This window comes from Diabrotica virgifera, chromosome 7, assembly GCF_917563875.1.
Source record: "Diabrotica virgifera virgifera chromosome 7, PGI_DIABVI_V3a".
Taxonomy (NCBI): domain Eukaryota; kingdom Metazoa; phylum Arthropoda; class Insecta; order Coleoptera; family Chrysomelidae; genus Diabrotica; species Diabrotica virgifera.
Window position 1 is genome coordinate 149,751,217 of NC_065449.1, and position 22,224 is coordinate 149,773,440.

General features: G+C 31.1%; 1 protein-coding gene across 1 annotated transcript in view; it reads right to left on the bottom strand.

Moving 5' to 3' along the window:
- The window catches only part of LOC114338617 (protein lin-54 homolog), a 108,696-nt gene that overhangs the window by 58,927 nt on the left and 27,545 nt on the right, over nt 1–22,224 (bottom strand). Inside the window, exons 3-4 of the mRNA XM_028289217.2 lie at nt 10,789–11,061; nt 3,007–3,716 (exon numbers count right to left, since the gene is read on the bottom strand). Coding sequence (XP_028145018.1) covers nt 3,007–3,716; nt 10,789–11,061 — 983 coding nt within the window. The remainder of the gene's footprint in view (nt 1–3,006; nt 3,717–10,788; nt 11,062–22,224) is intronic.

Below are 22,224 nucleotides of genomic sequence, written 5' to 3' on the forward strand. Positions count from 1 at the left end.
CACATTTGAAAAGACCACGAAAATCTGAGTTTATTGGTTTGCTTTAATTTTTAGTGAAGGAAATGTAATGACTTTAATTTTGAAATTAAATATGTTAATACTTTTAAGAACACTGAAATTAAAAAGCAGATTTTTAAAGCACTTTTAACAATACATTATTAAAGTTATTAAATAAATACCCATTTTAAAAATAATCAATACTTATTTACGACATTTGAACGACCCGCTTACAAACCACAACACAAATCCAGGTCCGGAATAACAAAACAATGTAAAGTAACCTTGAAACAACACCCTGTATATTGAAATTTTCAAAATCCGTTTGCACATAGGTATGAAAAGAGCACCAAAAACTAAGTTTAATCGCTAGCTTCAATTTTTTTTCCAGACAATTTAATGAATTTAATTTTGAAATTATGTCGAAATTATGTCGAAATTTTTAAGATCTCTGGGAACTCTTAATAAAAATTTCGATATAATTTCAAAAGTAATGTCATTAAATTGTCTGCACAAAAAATTAAAGCGGAACATTAAACTTAGTTTTTCGTGCTCTCTTCAGGTGTGCAAACGTATTTTAAAAATTTCAATATACAGGGTGTTTTTTCAAGGTCACAATTACTTTGTATTTTGTTAATACGGACCTGGATTTTTCTTGTGATTAGTAAGTGATTCCTTCTAACGCAGTAAATAATAACTGATTATTTTTAAAAATAGTATTTATTCATTAACTTTAATGATTTATTATTAAAAGTGCTTTAAAAACCTGCTTATTAATTTCAGGGTTCTTAAAAATTGGAATATATTTAATTTCAAAATTAAAGTTAATAAATTTTTGCACAAAAAATCAAAGTGAACTGATAAACTCAGATTTTTGTGGTCCTTTCAAATATGCGCAAGCAAATTTTGAAAATGTCAATATACAGGGTGTTGTTTCAACGTCACAATTACTTTATGTTTTTTGTTAATCCGGACCTGGATTTTTCTTGTGATTAATAATTGGGTCTTTCCAATGTGGTAAATAAGTATTGATTCATTTTAAAATGAGTATTTATTCAATAACTTTAATAATTTATAATTAAAAGTTAATAATACCTGCTTTTTAATGTTGAGTTCTTAAAAAATTTAATATAATTTCAAAATTAATGTCAAAAAATTGTCTGGCCGAAAAATCGAAGCGGATTTAGTTTTTTGTGCTCTTTTCAAATATGCAAACAGATTTTTAAAATTTCAATATACAGGGTGTTGTTTTAAAGTCACAATTAGTTTATAAATTTTTGTTAATCCGGACCTGGATTTTTCTTGTAATTAGTATGTCGGTCGCTTGGGTTTTGAATGAGACGTATGTGTACCAAATCTTAAAAAAATATACAAGGTGGTTCTAAAGTTATGGCTTAGGAAAGAAATTAGCAAAATCGATAAAACACCCTGTAACTCGGATATAAAAGTCGGTAGGGCAAAAAATTTAGTATACCTAGAACAGCCTCGGTGACCTCTATTCACCATTAAAGTATTTCCGTTTCCCAATGAAACACCCTGTAGGCATTAAGTTCTCTTAATTTTCCTAACTAGCGTTTTTTGGGTTAAATTTGTCTTTCTGTGGTTTCGGTTTCATGTCAGCTAATATATTTTTGTATGAACAATTTTTTTCTTTAATTTTGGACCGTTTAGGGGGGGAAATTTCCTTATTTTCCCTCCCCGTAGATCCGCCACTGACCAGAGGGCATCTTTAACATCTGTTTTATCGGAAACATGTGTCGTCATGAATAATGTTTGCAAGGCTATATCAGGTATACCAGATATATAAATAATCATAATCATTTAAATATTCATTTCAGTACTGTTTATTTTGCCACATACTCTATTTATCAATAGTGCATACATTTCTGGAGCTTACTGATGGCTAATATATTTCTATATTAATACCTACTACTTAGTCCTGTCGCCAGGGGGGGTACAACTGCCTTCTTAATTCAGATGGACTTACCCAAGTTTTTTTTATGTATTTTGGCCCGTAGAACACGAATTTTTTGGGTAACAGTTGATCCGGATGTCGATAAGATTGTTATAAACAAAGAAGTTGAGGAATTACATAACAGCGATTTCTCGCAAAACAAAACAATTTATTGTATTTTTTGGGTCATTCTAACCAAAAAATGTTCCTACAAGTTTTTTCGTATTATGCATAGTTTTCGAGATAAACGCGGTTGAACTTTAAAAAAATCGAAAAATTGCAATTTTTTAACCCGAATAACCTTTGAATAAAAAATAAAATAGCAATTCTGCTTACCGCCTTTAAAAGTTTAAGTCAAATTTTATCTGTTTTGAATATTTGCATTGCTAACAATTTATTTTTTGATTGTTAAAAAAAGCTATAAACACATAGTGTTTCCCGTGCCTAATACATGCGTTTTAAGCATGCTACGTAGAAATAGCCTTGCTTGCACTTTTACCTCCTCTACCTACTCATTCGATTTTAAATGAGAAATCATTGAAAACATCACTCAAGCACTAGGTGTATATAGCTTTGTTTTAACAATAAAATAATAAATTTTTAGCAATACAAATAATTAAAACCGATATAATTTGACTTGAACTTTCAAATGCGGTAAGCAGAATTGCTATTTTATTTTTTAATCAAAAGTTATTCGGGTTCAAAAATTGCAATTTTTCGATTTTTTTAAAGTTCAACCGCGTTTATCTCGAAAACTATGCATCCTACGAAAAAATTTGTAGGAACATTTTTTGGTTAGAATGGCCCAAAAAATACAAAAAAATGTTTTCTTTTGCAAGAAATCGCTGTTATGTGATTCCTCGACTTCTTGGTTTATAACAATCTTATCGACATCCGGATCAACTGTTACCCAAAAAATTCGTGTTCTACAGGTCAAAATACATAAAAAAAAAACTTGGGTAAGTCCATCTGAATACAGGAGGCCGTTGTACCCCCCCTGGCGACAGGACTAACTGTTAAAGTAGTTTTTAACAAAACAGTCAAAAGTTACGTACCCCTTTACCAGGTATATTAATTTGATGCACCTGTCCAGAATTCATGGCCTGTGCAGCAGAAACCTGCAGAATTTGTCCTTGTGGCAAAATGGTCGGACTACCAGCAGCCGTTTTGAAGATGAGCCTTTGTGTGCCTTTATTTATAGAGTTCGAAACCGCCGGTAATATTTTCGTTGGAGCTTTCACTTGATTTAAAGTTACCGTTTTTGTAGGTATGTTTTGTAGTTCCGTTGTAGTCAATATTTGGGGAGCATTGCTCTGTGGTATCAATTTTATCGATTTCTGTGGATTCTTTGCTAACAAAACCGACTGCTTTCCAGTAGAATGTCCAGGCTGGGCTATTTTAGTGCTCGTTATCAATCCCATCTCCTGTGCTTGTTGTAAAGTGATGGTTTTTGTTGGGGCCGGAACACCCAATACGTTTCCTTGAGCCTGTATTAATTTGAGTTGCTGTTGATCAGACTTTTGCACGACCATAAAATGTTGCGTTGGCTTTGAAATACTATTTACAGTTTTTGTAACAGTTTTTGAATTGGCCGCGACGACTTTCTTCATCAGTACAGGCTTTTGTTGAACTAGAGAAATGTTACTGCCTTGAGTTGATATCGTTTTGAAAGAAGGTTTGATTGTCAACGGCCTGGATATGATATTCGTAAAGATTTCCTGGCCCTGCGAAGCTACTAATTTTATTGTTTGACCTGATCCAGCACCTGAAATATTCAGTATTGTTAATATTGTATAAGTTGTAACTCATGATTAATTATACCAATCATGAGAAATTTATTACATTTTACAATTAATGCACATTACAATTTATTAGATGTATGTATTACGTTTGTTTTGTTTTAACAAGACAAGACATACTTCTCTACTGATGTTTTAATCAGATTTGATGTAAAGTCAAATTCAAATAAAGTTACTGAGAATTTTGTGAAAAGTTTTAAGAGGATGGGTACGTATTTTCGGCTGCAATGCTATTCAAATGGGGATTCATTTTTTTCGAATCCTGAGAAAACTAATAAGTATTTTTGAAAAATTTAAACGCAGAATGGAAGATTACGTTCTTAGCGAGGGCCGAAAGTCCCTGAGAACTTCTATAATGTTTATTTTAATAAGTTACAGGGGTGAAAAACTAAGATAAAATGCAGTGTGATTTTGAATTTCAAATATCTCATTTAAAAGAAACTTTTTATTTATTCTAAACGACTTTCGGCCCTCGGTAATAATATAGTCTTTCATTCTGCGTTTAAATTTTTCAAAAATATTTATTGGTTTTTTCAGGATTGGAAAAAAATAAACACAATGTCCGTGGTAATATTTCCAAATCTATCTTTGTCATACAACGCACTTAGTCGAATAGAATATTGTCAGCATACTGTCAGTCAGACAGTGACAATCAGTGACAATTTTAAATATTTGACATGGCATCGGGAATATTTTAAGTTGTTGATTAAATAATATTGATATAATATAGTGTATTTGATAAATAATTGATTTAAGACGTGAACTTAATAAAAAGTTATTTATTGTGTATTATTTGTGGAAGATCCAAGCAGAGAATACATCAGGATAATTATATTCTGTGATCCAAGTATTTTGTTGTTAAAGATGTTCAAAATTGTAAGTGTTCCATAGTAACAATCATCATCATCATTCTCTTTGCCTTATCCCTACGCGGGGTCGGCTTCCCTAATTGCATTTCTCCACACAATTCTATCTTGGGCCATATCAATGTTAATCCCCTTTACCAACATGTCCTGCCTTATCGTCTCCCCCCAGCTCTTCTTTGGTCTTCCTCTCCTACTCCTTCCAGGAATCTGCACTTCAGCTATTCTTCGTATTGGGTGGTTAACGTCTCGACGTTGAACATGACCAAACCATCTTAACCTATGCTCTCTCATTTTGGCATCAATTGGTGCCACACCTAGACTTCCCCTAATATAGTCATTTCTAATTTTATCCTTCTTTCTCACTCCACTCATCCATCTAAGCATTCTCATTTCCGCCACATGCATTCGCTGTTCCTCTTTCTTTTTCACTGCCCAACATTCAGTTCCGTACATCATAGTAACAATATATTATTAAAAAATCACTTATACACTTTTCCTCTTTTCTCGATTGAGTATTAGTTTTTGTTGTACATATAAATTATTACAATCACTGAATACATAATTAGTGAAAAAATTATCACATTTATTAACTGAATTAATAATTTGCAATTATAAAAATAACATTATCCAAGAACATTCAAAAGTCATCTCTTTAAATTATTGATGACATTTTCAAGTCGAATGACATTCTAGTAATGTTTACATATCCATACCAGTGTGAATTTTACTACACTTAATTTGCCGTGTAAAGACAGAAAAAGTAGGGATACCCGTAAAATATTTGCGAATTATGTTCCGATGGCCTTAAGCGTAGACTATAGGATAACCATTAGGGTGATTAAAAAAATGTTTTTTTTTAATTGACACTCTTTGCTAAAAGTTGTCTATACAGGTGTTCATTACTTTCTTTTATTTTTAGAAGTAACCTGTAGGTAAAAAGCTACCATTATGTTCAAAATGGTTAATAATTATTTAAGTCATCTCAACCTTTTTTCGAACTTATTAAAATCGCTCTTTTTAAATGAATGGGTCCGCCGAATAACGTTGTAAGCGCCACATCACTCGTTTTTAAGAGTTCGAAAAAGAAGTTTTAAAATTGTAACATTCTCAAACTTAAACATATTAAGAGTTAGTAATAAAGTTTGTAAATACAAATTACAAACTGTATTACGCACCCCTAAAATGTACAAACTCGCCATTATCACAAATTTAAAACTTTTTTCTTCAACTTCTCAAAAACGAACAATGTGGCGCTTACAACTTTATTCGGCGGACCCATTCAAATATTGTTAATAACAATTTTATTGTTTAATAAATTTGTTTAAATGTACCTAAACTTGAGGGTATTATGGTGCTTGAATGTTGTGCAAAAAATGGTCCAGATATGTTAAATATAAATGTGTTTGTGAAATTGAATTTGTTTATGAAATTTTTGAAAAACGAGCTAATTTCTGAGGCTGGTCCAGTTAATTTGGCTGAATGGATCTCAATAATCTTAGGCTTATTTCCTTCGTTAAAATGTATACTGATAGCCTATGAAAAAAAAAAAGTAAAAAAAATACATTAATGTACACAAAATTATTTGTTAATAAAAATTGTAACATTCTCTCAAACTCTCTCTCAAAGTCTCTCACTCTCTCAAACATATTAAGAGTTAGTAATAAAGTTTGTAAATACAAATTACAAACTGTATTACGCACCCCTAAAATGTACAAACTCGCCATTATCACAAATTTAAAACTTTTTTCTTCAACTTCTCAAAAACGAACAATGTGGCGCTTACAAAGTTATTCGGCGGACCCATTCAAATATTGTTAATAACAATTTAATTATTTAATAAATTTGTTTAAATGTACCTAAACTTGAGGGTATTGTGACGAATTTCTAACTGAGGCCGTCCCTGCCCCTAGTAGTCAACAAACAACAGCGACACGTCATCGACGAGTAATGTCTCCGCTAATCCAGAAGTTTCCCCGATGATAGGCGTAGACCCGCCTCAGGCCTTCCAAATGTTCTCGAAGCAGAGCCGTATCTATATAAGCGGATGATTTTTAAGCAGCAGTCAGTCAGTCAATGAACGAGCCGCGACGCGTGATATAATTGTATTCGAATCGGTTAATGAAATGTATATATTAGTTATCGAAGTTATTATGTTTAGTTAATTAAATCATAAATTTGAGTTGTAAATAAATTAGATGTGTTAGTTGGTGTTATTTGTAATTATTAAAATAAATAAGTGATGTAAATAAAATAATATAAGTAAGTCTTCCTTTATTTAAATTAAACTTAGTGCCTAAAGATATAAATAAATAAAATAGTAGAGTCAATCGCATAACAGTATTATGGTGCTTGAATGTTGTGCAAAAAATGGTCCAGATATGTTAAATATAAATGTGTTTGTGAAATTGAATTTGTTTATGAAATTTTTGAAAAACGAGCTAATTTCTGAGGCTGGTCCAGTTAATTTGGCTGAATGGATCTCAATAATCTTAGGCTTATTTTCTTCGTTAAAATGTATACTGATAGCCTATGAAAAAAAAAAGCAAAAAAAATACATTAATGTACACAAAATTATTTGTTAATAAATAGCACTTTTTAAGCTTATAAACAATAATTACAATAACTCCCTATAAATTAGGTCAAATAAAATGGCAATAAAAAATGCGGAAAGCTGATTAAAATACACAACTTAAAAAAAATAAAAGTCCTACGACCCTTGGGGGCTGAGATGGCCCCTTTAAAAAAAAATCACTGTTACGTTAACAACATTAAGAGCTGAAATTAACCAATCGTTTATAAGAAAAGTCAAAGTTTTTAACAAAATTTTTAGCAAGAAAAAATGTTACAAATTGTTTAAACAGGAGTGTTATAAACAAAGAGTATTTTACGTTCCGACTAGGACTAGACTAAGAAATAGTGGGCGTAGCCGAATGATAATGCATTCGCGCACTACTATACTAAGAGCCGGTATAGGTGAAATTTGCCAATCATTTTAGGCACGATAAGAGTCTGTAACTTAAATAGTAAAACCTAAAAGAAAACGTATGAACACTGTGCCGTCACTTTTTAGTGGCACATACTCTACAGTGGCGCATCAAAGTTTCCACTTAAAGACGGGATAAATAAATTAAAAGGTATCCTCACTCACTAACAGAATTAAATTTTTTCATTTTTTAAAGTTCTATGTGATTAACAAATAAGACTCAATTTAAAAAAAATAACGAAAAATGAAGTTTTTGATGGTGGTGGGAGGGGGAAGGAGTGGTGGGTTAAAATTACGTTATTATGTATTACGAGTCTTATTTGTTAATCACATATAACTTAAAAAAATGAAAAAAATTGAATTCTGTTAGTGAGAGAGGGTACCTTTTAATTTATCTATACCTTCCATTAGTGCAAACTTTGATGCGCCACTGTCGACGCATGTGCTACTAAAAAGTGACGGCACAGTGTTCATACGTTTTCCTTTAGGTTCTACTATTTACGTTATAGGCTCTTGTCGCGCCTAAAATTATTAGCAAATTTCACCTATACCGGCTCTTAGTGTGGTAGCTCGCGAATTCATTCTCATTCGGCTACGCCCACTATTTTTTAGTCAAGTCCTAGTCGGAACGCAAAATACTCTTTGTTTATAACACTCCTGTTTAAACAATTTGTAACATTTTTTCTTGCTAAAAATTTTGTTAAAAACTTTGACTTTTCTTATAAAAGATTGATTAATTTCAGCTCTTAATGTTGTTAATGAACGTAACAGTGATTTAAAAAAAAGGGCCATCTCAGCCCCCAAGGGTCGTAGGACCTTTATTTTTTTATACACAACATATTTTATTATTTTAATTTTTTATTGCCATTTAATTTGATCTAATTTCTACGGAGTTATTGTACGGAGTAATTGTTTATAAGCTTAAAAAATGCTATTTATTAAAAAATAATTTTGTGTACAGAAATGTATTTTTTTTATTTTTGTTTCATATGTCATAGGCTATTAGTATACATCTTAACGAAGGAAATATGCCCCAGATCATTGAGATCCATTCAGCCAAATTAACTGGACCAGCCTCAAAAATTAGCTCGTTTTTCAAAAAATTTTATAAACAAATTCAATTTCGCAAAAACTATTTAACAGATCTGGATAATGTTTTGCACACCATTCAAACACCATAGTACCATTCATGTACCCTCAAGTTTAGGTACATTTAAACAAATTTTAATAAACAATAAAATTGTTATTAACAATATTCAAAAACAGCGATTTTGTCGTCAGTTTTGCAATAACTTTTTTGTTTATTAACCGATTTCCATTTAGCGTATCTTATTCAATGTATCTTTTTTGTCTGAAAAAGTTACCCCTTGACGTCAAATTTCTAAATAAACAAGTTTTTAAGTTATGAGCAAAAAACTAAATTTGACGCATTGATTGTTTATTTAAAAATTGTTCCACTAAAAAATTGATGAATCCCTAGATGGTAAAGTCCTTCTCAGAGGCATTTTTCAGTGCGTCACAAATGATAGAAAAAAAGGTAAGTCCGTGATAATACACATTTATGACATTTTAGTTAAATCTGACAGTTGTCAGACTTTATTTGAAATTTGGGATAAAAACAAATCAATTGTGTTTATTGCATTTACAAAAGGGTATTTTCTTTGATTTGTATAGTCTTATAAATTGTACAGATTATATTCGTAGATATTTTATATAATTTGTAAATAATTTTTTTTGATTATGGCGCCATCTATCGACAACTAGAATAAATGTTATAAATGTCTGTAATCACGGACGTGCCATTTTTTCTGTCACTTACAACTTAATGCGTTAAAAAGAAATCGAAAACTATGACGCATTGAAAGATGCCTACGAGAAAGAGCATAGTCTTTTTGTGATATCTCACACTACACATTTCAACTGTCAAACCCTATGAATCTATATGTATACATATATACAGGGTGTAACAAAAATACAGGTCATACATTAAATCACATATTCTGGGACCAAAAATAGTTTGAATGAATCTAACTTACCTTAGTACAAATATGCACATAAAAAAAGTTACAGCCCTTTGAATTTACAAAATGAAAATCGATTTTTTCGAATATATCGAAAACTATTGGAGATTTTTTATTGGAAATGGATATGTGGCATTCTTATGGCAGGAACATCTTAAAGAAAAATTATAGTGAAATTTGTGCACCCTATAAAAATGTTATGGGGATTTTGTTCCCTTAAACCCCCCAAACTTTTGTGTACGTCTCAATTAAATTATTATTGTGGTAGCATTAGTTAAATTTAATATTATTAAAACTTTTTTGCCTCTTAGTATTTTTTCGATAAGGCAGTTTTTATCGATTTGAGGCTTATTTTTCAATATGTTTACATAAAAATTTTATGGGGGTTTTGTTCTTTTAAACCCTCCAAATGTTTGTGTACGTTCCAATTAAAATATTACTTCGGTACCATTAGTTAAACACAGTGTTTTTAAAACTTTTTTGCCTCTCTGTATTGTTTCGAAAAGGCACCTTTTATCGAGATGTGTCTTTTTTAATATGGTTCAAAATATCCCTAAAAATGTAAATCATAAATAAATGTTCATATTATTACCAAGTCTCCATAATCGTACTTAACCATATACAAATGGCGTGTGGTGGATTTAACAAATATTCGAAATATCTCGATAAAAACTGACTTTTCGAAAAAGTACTAAGAGGCAAAAAAGTTTTAAAAACATTGTGTTTAACTAATGGTACTACAATAATAATTTAATTGGAACGTACACAAAAGTTTGGTGGGTTTAAAGGAACAAAACGCCCATAAAATTTTTATGGGGTGTCCAAATTTCACTATAATTTTTTTCTTAAGATGCTACTGCCATAAGAATGCCACAGGTCCATTTTCAATAAAAAATCTCCAATAATTTTCGATACATTCGAAAAAATCGATTTTCATTTTGTAACTTAAAAGGGCTGTAACATTTTTTATGTGCACATTTGTACGAAGGTAAGTTAGGTTCAATCGAATTATTTTTGGTTCCAGAATATGTGATTAAATTTATGACCTGTATTTTTGATACACCCTGTATAATCAGTTACTCGTTATAAGGTGTACGAGAGCCTATGAATCTACTAATTCAAATTATTAGTCTGCCTAGTTTTATTATAAATTATACACAATACATACCTTGTACACCTTGTAAAAACAGTAAAGGTTGCCCACCAAGCTGACCACCAACCGCTTTGACAGTAGTAAGGGGCACTTTTGTAGGTTTTGGCGCAATAGTTAATGGCCTTAAAGGAGGTACTGCCATGTTAAGTTTACTAATTTTTAGATCCGAGAAATGTTCGTCTACTTTATTGGACTGATCTATGATTACTTCCAAATCTTCAGTTGCTACTTCTTCCGTTTCAACTTCTTCTTCGTGTTCTATTTCTTCCTGATTTTCTACAACCATTTCTAATGAAAGAAAAAATAACAATTATTGTACATTAAATTTTACGTTTATATGGGATTAAGCCACAATTGATTGTAATGAAGATTACATTTTTTCTAACTGTTTGACGTTTCGATTTTCACTCCCAAAGTCGCTTAAAAATCAATTTATTGAGAAGACCCTTTTAACGTCCGTGGATAGTAGATTGATGTTTTCCCATCGAATAAACAATAAAATTTGGCGGTGCTTAAATTTTTTCAGCTAGAGCCAAGAATTTGTACCGAACACATGAAATGAAAGGGCTATCATATTGCACAATACCCAAAATAGTAATTTAATTTATCTGCTTTACAGTCCGTCCAATATACTTACCGTTACACGTCATTATCTAAGTCGGAGATCTAAGTTGACATTGTTGCCCAATTACAAAAAATTCTTGAATTCATTTTAAATCAAATATATCGCATAATTTTTGCGGATTATGGATGAAAACAAATTAATATTGAATGTAAATAAATAAAAACTTTAGTAATAGGCCAGAAAATGAAGCATTTTGGCTCGCAATTTTTTCGTCCAGCATGTATTTACTTGAAATTTTCGCAGAAGGTAGGAAATAGCCCAATGATCATTTTCTATTTCATGCCGCTGTACGCTAAAACCTTGGGGGTGGTTGCCACCCCATCTCGGGGGTGGGAATTTTTCATTACATTTTAACCATGGGGATCGATAGAAAAAGTAATTCTAAGAAAAAAATGATCTTTACGTTTTCTTCGTAAAACTAATATTTTTCGAGTTATTCGCGGTTGAAAGTAACAGTTTTTCGACGATAAAATCGACTTTTTTAGAGGGTTTTTTGAGAATAACTCAAAAATATGCATTTAATCAAAAAACTGTAGATATCAAAATTATATCTTTTAGAAACACCAAAATAGTTTTTTATAATTTTTCTACAACCAATATAAACCCAGGTACGGCATGTTAAATGTCAGCTTTTTTCCAAATGCATATTTTGAAATATTCAAAGCCAAATAACAGGAAAACTTGGCATTTTTCGAGAAAAACTTACCAAATCTTTTGTCAAAAGTATAGTTAGGCCTTTCGAAAAAAAAAAAAGATAGATAAAAAGTTTGTAGCATAAAAATTGAGTGACTTATGATCAAAATAAGGCTGCTACCTACTTTGTTCTACGAAAAAATTAGTGAAAACAACCCCCTAACTACCATCCTAATTATTAAAATTGATCTTCACCCTTCTGTAATTCTTTTTATATATGTACATATTATCAATACATTCAAGAAGCTTGACCCATTTAAAAGGCCCAATTTAAAAAAAATTGGAGTTTAAAGATAAATTGATTTTTTACAATTTCGTATATTTCACCTTTTTCTTCAAAATATCTCCGAAAATACTGGAGATACGAAAAAAAATTATATAGTACTAAATTGTAGGCTTTTTAATAACTAAAATTTCTCTGTGCATACATTTTCTCTACAGTGAATATTTAGCGAGGTATAGATGTTTAAACCCCCGTTTACGAGCAAACACCCCCTTATTCGAGCCCTTTAAACTCATCCCACTTAAAAACTAGGGGATCTTATGGAATTTAATTTACACAGTCTTATAGCTCTTCAAAAAAACCCTACAAAATGATGTGTGAAAAAACTTTTTATTAATGGAGGAGTCATGTTAATAAAACGAATTTCTTTTTTCAAAAAATTCGAATAGCCTATTTGGGAGTGTAATAGAGCATTTTCAATGTACTAGGCTGTTCAATAAGTTTTGCGGTTCGATAAGAAAAACACAATTTTATGACAGAAAATACACTTTATTATTCAGTGTAGTCTTCCTGAACATCAATACACTTATTCCAAGAAAATTTCAATTTAATAATTCCATCCCTGAAGGGAGAATCAGGAAGGGCTGCAAAATACGCTTCCACAGCTGTTATCTACTCATCATTTAATGAAAAACGCTTTCCACGCATAAATTTTTTTAGGTATTGAAACAAATGGAAGTCGCTGGGAACTAAATCTGATTAATACTGTGGATGCTCTCACAATTCGAACTCTAATTCATGGATTTAGCCATTAGTAAAATACTCATATAACACGGTGCATTGTCCTGATGAAAAAGGATTTTTTTCTTTTGCAAACTGCAAACCGAGTCTTTTTTCACGATTTTTTTTTCCTTCAGTTGGTCTAAATGGTTACAATAATATCCAGAATTTATTGTTTTATCAATTTGCAAAAGTAATCCACAAAAAAAATCCTCTCACATCCCAAAAACTGATGCTAAAATCTTCTTGGTCGATTTCTGGACACAAACTTGTTTTGGAGCCGAAAAACCAGATTCTACCACTTTTTAACCTTTTGTTTTAATTTAGGATCATGGTAATAGACCAAGTCTCCAGTGTGATGAATCGACGCACAAAATTCACTTTATCCTTTCGAAAACGCCCTAAATAGTGCTGAGAAAGTCGCATTCGAATGTGTTTGTGGTCTGTTGTCAGCAAATGCGGCACCCATTGTGACCACAGCCTTTTGAAACCCAGTAATTCGGCCAAAATATTGATTATACTGCCGAATGAGATGCCTAGGGATTCTACTAAATCATTTTCAGTTATTCAACGAGTTTCCAATACCATATCCTGTGTTTTTTCTACGATTTCTGGTGGTCTTGTTGTTTTTGGGCGTCTTTGACGTGGATCGTCTTCAAGACTTGAACGGCCACGTCTAAATTGAGCAGTACTTGCACTTTCTGCAGTAATAAGTGAAGGCGAGGAGTCCTTATACACTTTTATCATTCGTTTATAAATTTCCTTTGCCTTTAAACTTTCCAAACATATAAATTCAATCACTGTGCGATACTTGATTATTTCCATTGTAAAAAATACTGTGACACATCGATACTAAATAGCTTCTAAAAAAATAATCAATTGACCGATTGAAATAAAACTTCACATGCGTTCATATGAAGAGTGTACCAATATAATAAAAAAATTAGGCTAGTAGCAACGCCCACTCTTATCGAACCGCAAGACTTATTGAACAGCCTAGTATATAATACCACAGACCCTGACATTTATCTCGATGAAGATGACTAAAAAACTATTTGTATTTTGTATTTGTATTTGTAAATTCGTATTTTTGTGTAAATAGATGTTTTTGTACGTAATTATACTTTTTTTCTGTATAGATCTATTAAATTACTTAAATCGATTAAATTACTTAAATTAAATTACAAAAGAGTACAACGGCTCATTATAAAAAAATAAACTAGAGGGTGTAATGAGCCTAATCCCAAATTTTTGTACAAATAGATGCTGGACGAAAAAATTGCGAGGTTTTATCATTTTTTTAGCTTCATTTCCTGACCTATAAATAATAAAAACAGTAAATATAACAAAACAAATACTTATAGTAAAGAATAAAAAAAATATGAAGTGTCGTCACCGCAACTATCAAATAAATAAATAAATAAAAACTTTAGAAATAGAAAACAAGAATTAAGTTATAATCTTACGTTAAAGTAATAATAAAAACAGTAAATATAATAAAACAAATATGTACTTTTTTTTTCTCTCTGATTCTGGCTTTGGTTTAGAACTAGAACCTTTAGCCACGTAATTGTATAACTTATCACTAAGTCAGGGGAGTAATGTGTAGTGTGTGTGTTGAGTAAGTGTCTTGTTACTTTGCAAAGTCGACGTCATTGTCTTTGCAAAGAGACGCTAATTGTTTCCGAACGTCCGCGGTCCCTCCAAATGTGTACTTATAGTACCTAAATAATAAAAACAAATACGAAGTGTCATCACCGCAACTGTCAAATAAATGTTACCAATTCATGTCAAAATGTCACCTTCGTTCGATCTCAGTTAGAGTGTAATCCGAACAAGTGTGCTTTATAAAAACGCTTTATATTCCACTTATACAAATTAAATGAACAAGTTAGGGTATGTCTCTATGTTAGAACATTAATAGAAATCTTCCAATATTATTTCTACGCGTATATAATAAAATATGTCTACTGGCTGTAATTCCCGTGTACTCGGCTAAACGATTCTAAAAAGGACCAGACCTACCGCCTAAATATTTCGTGTTGGTATCATGTGACGTCACGGCTATGACGCGGATGACGTACAACGGTCTGTATTAGACGGACTGTATAAAGGTCGTACAACAAAATCTGACACGGAATAGTTAATAACTGGATACTTTTTCCTCCCCTAGAACCCTCTGTTAATTGGTCCTAATGAAGCTAAATGGCTTATTGCAGAATTAGGCAAATATGCTGTATAGGTACAGGGGTTTCCGCCAGCACCCAATAGACCTTTTATTTTGCCCTGGTATACTCAAATTTCTTATATCAATCAGACCTCATACCCTCCAATAGAAACACTAAGGGGGCCTGGTTTGAAAATTTTCGATTTTTTTATTATTTTAAGTGAAAGTATAGTGCAGTCACTGAAGGTTTTCACCTCCGATTTCGTTGAACCTCCATCGATTTTCATGAAAATTGGTGAGTAATTAGAGAATACCTCAAGGAACAAGGGTGACATGATGCCAACTTGCGCTTTTACCCTGGGGGTGGATGCCACCCCTTCTCGGGGGTGAAAATTATTTTATTAAAAATAATACCATAAGTCGATAGAGGAACAAATTATAAGCAAACTTTGTTATATAAAGTTATTAAAATAAATCAACACTTTTTGAGTTATTAAAGACCAAATATTTTATTTTTTCGTAAAAAAATGCATGTTTTAAATCGGTTTTTTACGTATAAATCAAAAACTATAAGCTTTTACAAAAAAGTTATTATTACTGAAATTGAATATAATAAAAAATGGAATACATTCCTCACATAAAGAACTAATCTAATGTTAGTTCAAAGTGAGTTATTGGCAATTGAATGTGTATTTTTTTCGACGAGTACTGAAGTATTCAAGCTTAAATAACGGGAAAACGATGCAATGTATAAAATAGTCCTGCTAAACATTTGCCAAAGTACTTCGGAATACCTATCAAATGAGCTTCAGAGCAAGGTATTAGCGTCAAAATTAAGCAAATAATGAAAATAAAAGAACCGTTTCGAATCTTTTAGGAAAAAGTGAAAAATAAAAACATACGCCATTTCCACAAAAATTAAAATTTATAGTAATCCTTAAAAGAACTTCTTTATATTAGCATAAGTAATGTTTTCGATAATTTTGACCGGTTTAGAATGCATATTTTTGAAAAAAAGATGTAATTTAAAAAAATCGTAATTTTTAAAATTATTGTAATTCTCATATTCTTTTGATAATAACTCCAAAAATACTCAATATGCGTAAAAAATTATATATAACCAAATTTTAGTTTTTTCTGTGCCAAATATTTTACCTGTTTTACTATTTCTATAGGGTAAAAAATAACCGAGATAGAAACGTTTAAATCTTAAATTTTGCTGTGGGAACCATGCAACCGGGGTCATTTAACCTTTTATTTTTAAAAAAGTAAGGGGTTTAAAAGATTAGGTTCAACGTGCTTAAATAGTACTTGGAATTAACTTTCAAACAGTTTTTAGATGAACCTGATATCGTAAACACGAACGGAGTTATTAAAAAAAAACAATTAACATTTTTTTTTTTTTTTAATTTTAAAAGATAAATTTTGAAAAAATTTTGGAGCATAAATTTTAACGCTATCAACATGTTCGGGGGCTCATTTAATAGATATTTTTAAGTACTTTGACAAATGTTTGATAAGTTTATGTTATAAAATGCATCAATTTCACGTTATTTCAGCTTGAATACTTTTTTTACGGCGAGTTTTTTACTCGCCGAAAAAAAAAACATTCAATTACGTATAACTCACTTTTAGTTAACATTAAAAGGTTTTTGTAGTAAGGGGTTTATTTCATTTTTTTTCATTTTTCATTAGCTTCAATTTTGATAATAATACCTTTTTTGTAAAAACTTACACTTTTTGAGTTATTGATGAAAAATTGGTTAAAAACATGCATTTTTCTCAAGAAAAATTAAAATCTTTGATCTTTAATAACTCAAAAAGTTTTGATTTATTTTAATAACTTTATATAACAAATTTTGCTTGAAATTTGTCCCTCTATCGAATTATGGGGTTATTTTTAATAAAATAATTTTCACCCCCGAGAAGGGGTGGCATCCACCCCCAGGGTAAAAGCGCAAGTTGGCACCATGTCACCTTTGTTCCTTGAGATATCCTCTAACCACTCACGAATTTTCATGCAAATCGATGGAGGTTCAATGAAATCGGAGGTAATAGCTTATATCCACCTTCAGTGACTTCACTAGTATATAACTTCAACCATACTCTCCAAAAATTTCAGATTAATCGGAGTAAAATTGCCGGAATTATAGCATACCTTCCATCCCCACCTTCGACTCACTTTGCAGCAGCTTCACGCCAGCGCGCTTGAGCGTAGTGAGAAACGTTTAACAGCGTTCAAAAGCATATTAGGGTGTGCATCACTTTACGATTTGACTGACAAAAAGAAATTGAAAATAACAGTTGTTAAAACTTCAAACGCGTTTTTCTCAAAACTTCATTTTTTAAATGCGGTGAACACTGTAACTCGAAAGATACTTGACCGATCAACCTGAAATTTTGCATATACATATTTTCTTTAGGCATTTCGTGAAGTAAAGCTGCTGAGATATTTTTTGTTTATGCCTTTTTTTGTTTAACAATAATAAATATGCTGATTTTCACCATTTTTTACAAAAAATTTTGTTGTAATATTTTGACCTCGTTACCAAAACTCAAACATCGTTAAAACTAAAAAAAAACTCGACAGCGTTACTAGTCTAGGCGCCAGAGGGGTCACCGTGTCATATTCAATTCTGATGGACAAACTCAACGGTTTCTTATGGATTTTTGGCTGCTGATTACGAATTTCGAGGGGGGATTTCGATCCGAGTGGTCAAAAAATTGTTATAAACAATTTAATTGTTTATAAATTGTTTATAAGGCTCTGGCTCATAAACTAAAAGAGATAAAAAATGTTTCAAATAAAATTTGTTCCTTAATAAAAAACGAAGAAATAACTGTTTACTAAACTTAAATCTAACAATTAGAACTCAAGATATTGTAAAATTAGTGCACAATGCAAATTGCAAATTGCAAAGTAAGTATTTTTCGAAGCTTTATCGATCGTAACTCGGCTTCTACGCATGCAAATGAGCCTTAGAAGGTGTCCTTTTAAAGCTTAGTTAACAGGCTTCCAAACAAAGTTCGTTAAATTACTTGATCTTTTTGTTTTAAAGTTATACCCGTTTGAAGTTACAATTTTCTTAAAAATATTGTACATTCATTTGTTTATAAGGGGTTTCAAGCAAAATTGAGCTACAAACATTTATACTTTAATGAACAATAATGATAGAAAAGCCCAAAAGGAAAAATTTGAAGTTACGAAAATGTTCATAAGTTTATTTTTGGCCAAGATGTCGATATTTTAATGGCGCGCTATGAGGCGGAAGATCGGCTTACAGTCAATTAAGTATTTTTCGACGCTTTATCGATCGTAACTCGGCTTCTACGCAGTAAAATGAGCTTTTCATGGTCTCATTTTAAAGTTTAATTAATAGACTTCCAAACAAAGTTGTCAAATTACTTTATCTTCATTTGTTCTAAAGTTATACTCGTTTGAAGTTATAATTTTCTTAAATAATTTGTACATTAATTTTTGTATAAGGGTTTTTAGTAAATTTGAGCAATAAACATTTATACTTTAATTAAAACTAATAATAGAAAAACTAAGAAGGTGTATTTTGAGTTAGGAAAGTGTTCGTAGGTTTATTTTTGGCCAAGATATTGATAATATAATAGCACGCTCTGAGGCTCAAGATCAACTCACAGTCAAGTAATAAATATCATGGTAAATATACCGATCGACTGCTCTCGTGTTACACTATTTTGCTCAGGAAGCCTTGACTATTCTTAATATGTCTATCAATGTCTACAATAATATAATATACTACTGTCAATTCTGTCTATTTGTTACAACAAAGTCATTGTCTCTTAATAGTGTAATGTGATATTGATTCGTTGCAATAATGAATAATTTAGTTAATAATAAATTATGTATGTATGTCAAAAAAATATCAACATCAAAGTGTCTTCTACTGAGAACGGTTGTGCACGTATAATTGAAACAGCAAATATTCGTAAAGATTTTTCTCTTGTTTTCTCTTGTTGAAGGAGGCATTTCTCTTGTTAAAGATATGCCACCAACATCAAACTCAATCCACTTACATATAAAACGAGCATTTTATGTGGTGTACACACAATTAACGTGCCTCGAAGATTCTGCAAAAGAACTTGATCCACTTGTATATGGATATCTTATAGAGTAATGAAACTCTGAAGCCCCAAAAAGTTTTAATTTTAATGCCTTCAAAATCAGATTTAGTACCACCATGTGTCTGTAAAAATTGCTCGAAGAATTTATGCAGATGTAAAAAAGCTGAGATCCCCTGTATATCTCGATGCAGATGTATGAAAGAAAATATTTGTAAAAATAGTAATAATAAATAATATCAACTCACTTTTTAGTTATATTTCTGAAATATTAGTTTTTAGTGTGTTTTTTTTTTCATTTAGTACAAAAAATAGAAAACAAATTAAATAGAATGAAAGGTGATACGAGATACAGTATGATGATTTAATTATAAGAAGTATATGATAAAATATTATTAGGATCTTCAAAAATGAAAAATGAAGATAACGTATATATACATAGAAATTATAATTTGCATCGCGATCTTAGCGCGTGAACCTAAAGCGAACGGCTCCACGGGTGAGAAATTGACGCTAGCAGTAGCAGTAAAATGAACTTAAGGTTCCGCGGAAAGGAATAGGAATAGCCGAACTGTACCGACTACAGGTCTTGTGCGTAGTCGGTTCAGTTCGGCTATTCCCATTCCGTTCCGCGGAACCTTAAATTTATTTTACTGCTACTGCTAGCGTCAATTTCTCGCCCGTGGAGCCGTAGCCTTACGCTGTGAGCCAATCTTGCGCCTCATAGCGCGCCATTAAAATATCGACATCTTAGCCAAAAATAAACTTACGAACAGTTTCATAAGCTCAAATTGTTCCTTTTAAGTTTTTCTATCATTATTGTTAATTAAAGTATAAATGTTTATAGCTCAAATTTGCTTGAAACCCTTATAAACAAATGAATGTACAATATTTTTAAGAAAATTATAACTTCAAACGGGTATAACTTTAAAACAAATGAACATCAAATAATTTAACAAACTTTTTTTGGAAGCCTCTTAATTAAGCTTTAAAAGGACACCTTATAAGGCTCATTTACATGCGAATAAAGCGAGTTACGATCGATAAAGCTTCGAAAAATACTTATTTTGCAATTTGCAATTTGCATTGTGCACTAATTTTACAATATCTTGAGTTTTAATTGTCGGATTTAAGTTTAGTAAACGATTATTTCTTCGTTTTTTATTAAGGGACAAATTTTATTTGAAATATTTTTTTGTATCTTTTTTAGTTTATGAGCCAGAGCCTTATAAACAATTTATAAACAATTAAATTGTTTATAACAATTTTTTGACCACTCGGATCGAAATCCCCCCTCGAAATTCGTAATTAGCAGCCAAAAATCCATAAGAAACTGTTGAGTTTGTCCATCAGAATTGAAAATGACACGGTGACCTCTATTTGGCGCCTAGACTATACCTCTAGAAACTCATAAGCTAATAAAATCTTTTTGAATTTTTTGTTTCACATGATCCAGTGACAAGCTCTGATGTCCACCGCAAAATTCATTTTTGTTGTAGGTGTCTGTAAAAATTTGCCACTGCTGGCTAATTTTTCAATATTTTGCCTTGAATTTTTTTTTGAAAATTCTTTGAATTGTAGTGAATATGTTTATTTAATTAAAAAAAAATGTTGATTTCAAACCATACCCCCCATTAAGTTCTAGCCTTACTATGCTGAAGGTGACTGGCCTATTTGTGACAGACATTTCTATAACAGATAAAATTACTTAATTTAAGATATTATATAAAAATAAAAGATTCAAATTATTTCTTTTTCTTTTTTGTTTTTTTTTTTGCCTTAGGTTCAAGACCTATTGAGACAAACAATTGGTTAATAAGTAAAAAAAATACATTTTATAATAATATATATACAGTAAAATAGTATATAGTTTATGCCGGTCAATTTCCACTACAGTCGGAAAAATGAAAGATTACCCATGAACGATCATATCAATCACTTATTTTGTATTTGCTATTTTTTTTTGCTATACGCTGTGAGCTCGTACGTAGAAGGGATATTCACAAATTCGCGAGCGCCAGTAGTGACAAGTCTGTAAACGATTACTGGAAATTTGACATAAATGTCAAAGTGATTAATTTAAAATTAAAATTAAAAACATTAATTATAAAAAGTATTAGTTTGTCAAAGCTGTGTTATATATTTTTACCTTAAATATACAATACGTTTTAAATACTGAATTTAAGTTTTTTTTAATGTTCCGTAATATCTAACTATAAATTAATATATTAATCTTACCGCCATCTACACGATAATTGTGAAAGTATCCGAAGTACGAAATTCATATTTTATCAATAGAACGTCAAAATGATTAGCAAAATCTTAAAAAAATCGATTATAATTTAATTACTTTTTTGCGTTGTAAATATTAAGCGATAACAATTAAATAATAAATTTAAAAATTACCAGTGAAAGTTGATTAGTAATCCGCCAGGAGCGACACCAGCGAAGCTCACAGCGTATTTATTAGCAAATACAAAATATCTGATTGATATGATCGTTCACGGGCAATCTTTCATTTTTCCGACTGTACGCACATTCACTCGATTTCCTAACCTTCCCATTGGAAACACTATTGAAGATTGTACAAAAAGGAATAACAAGGATACACGCTTCACGCTAAGATGCCCGCCATAGTGACTTTTTTTAAACAGACAATACAGGCAACGGTTAAAGGTAAATAACATAAAAGGAAAAACAGTAGGAAAATACAACTACGGCCCTAACATTTCGCACTCACGCAACACTGTTTGAAAGGGAGTTTAAATTTCAAATTATATACCTAATTATACAGGGTGTCCCGAAAAGATTGGTCATAAATTATACCACAGATTCTAGGTGTTGTTCTGAAGCTATTTCCTTGTGGCATTT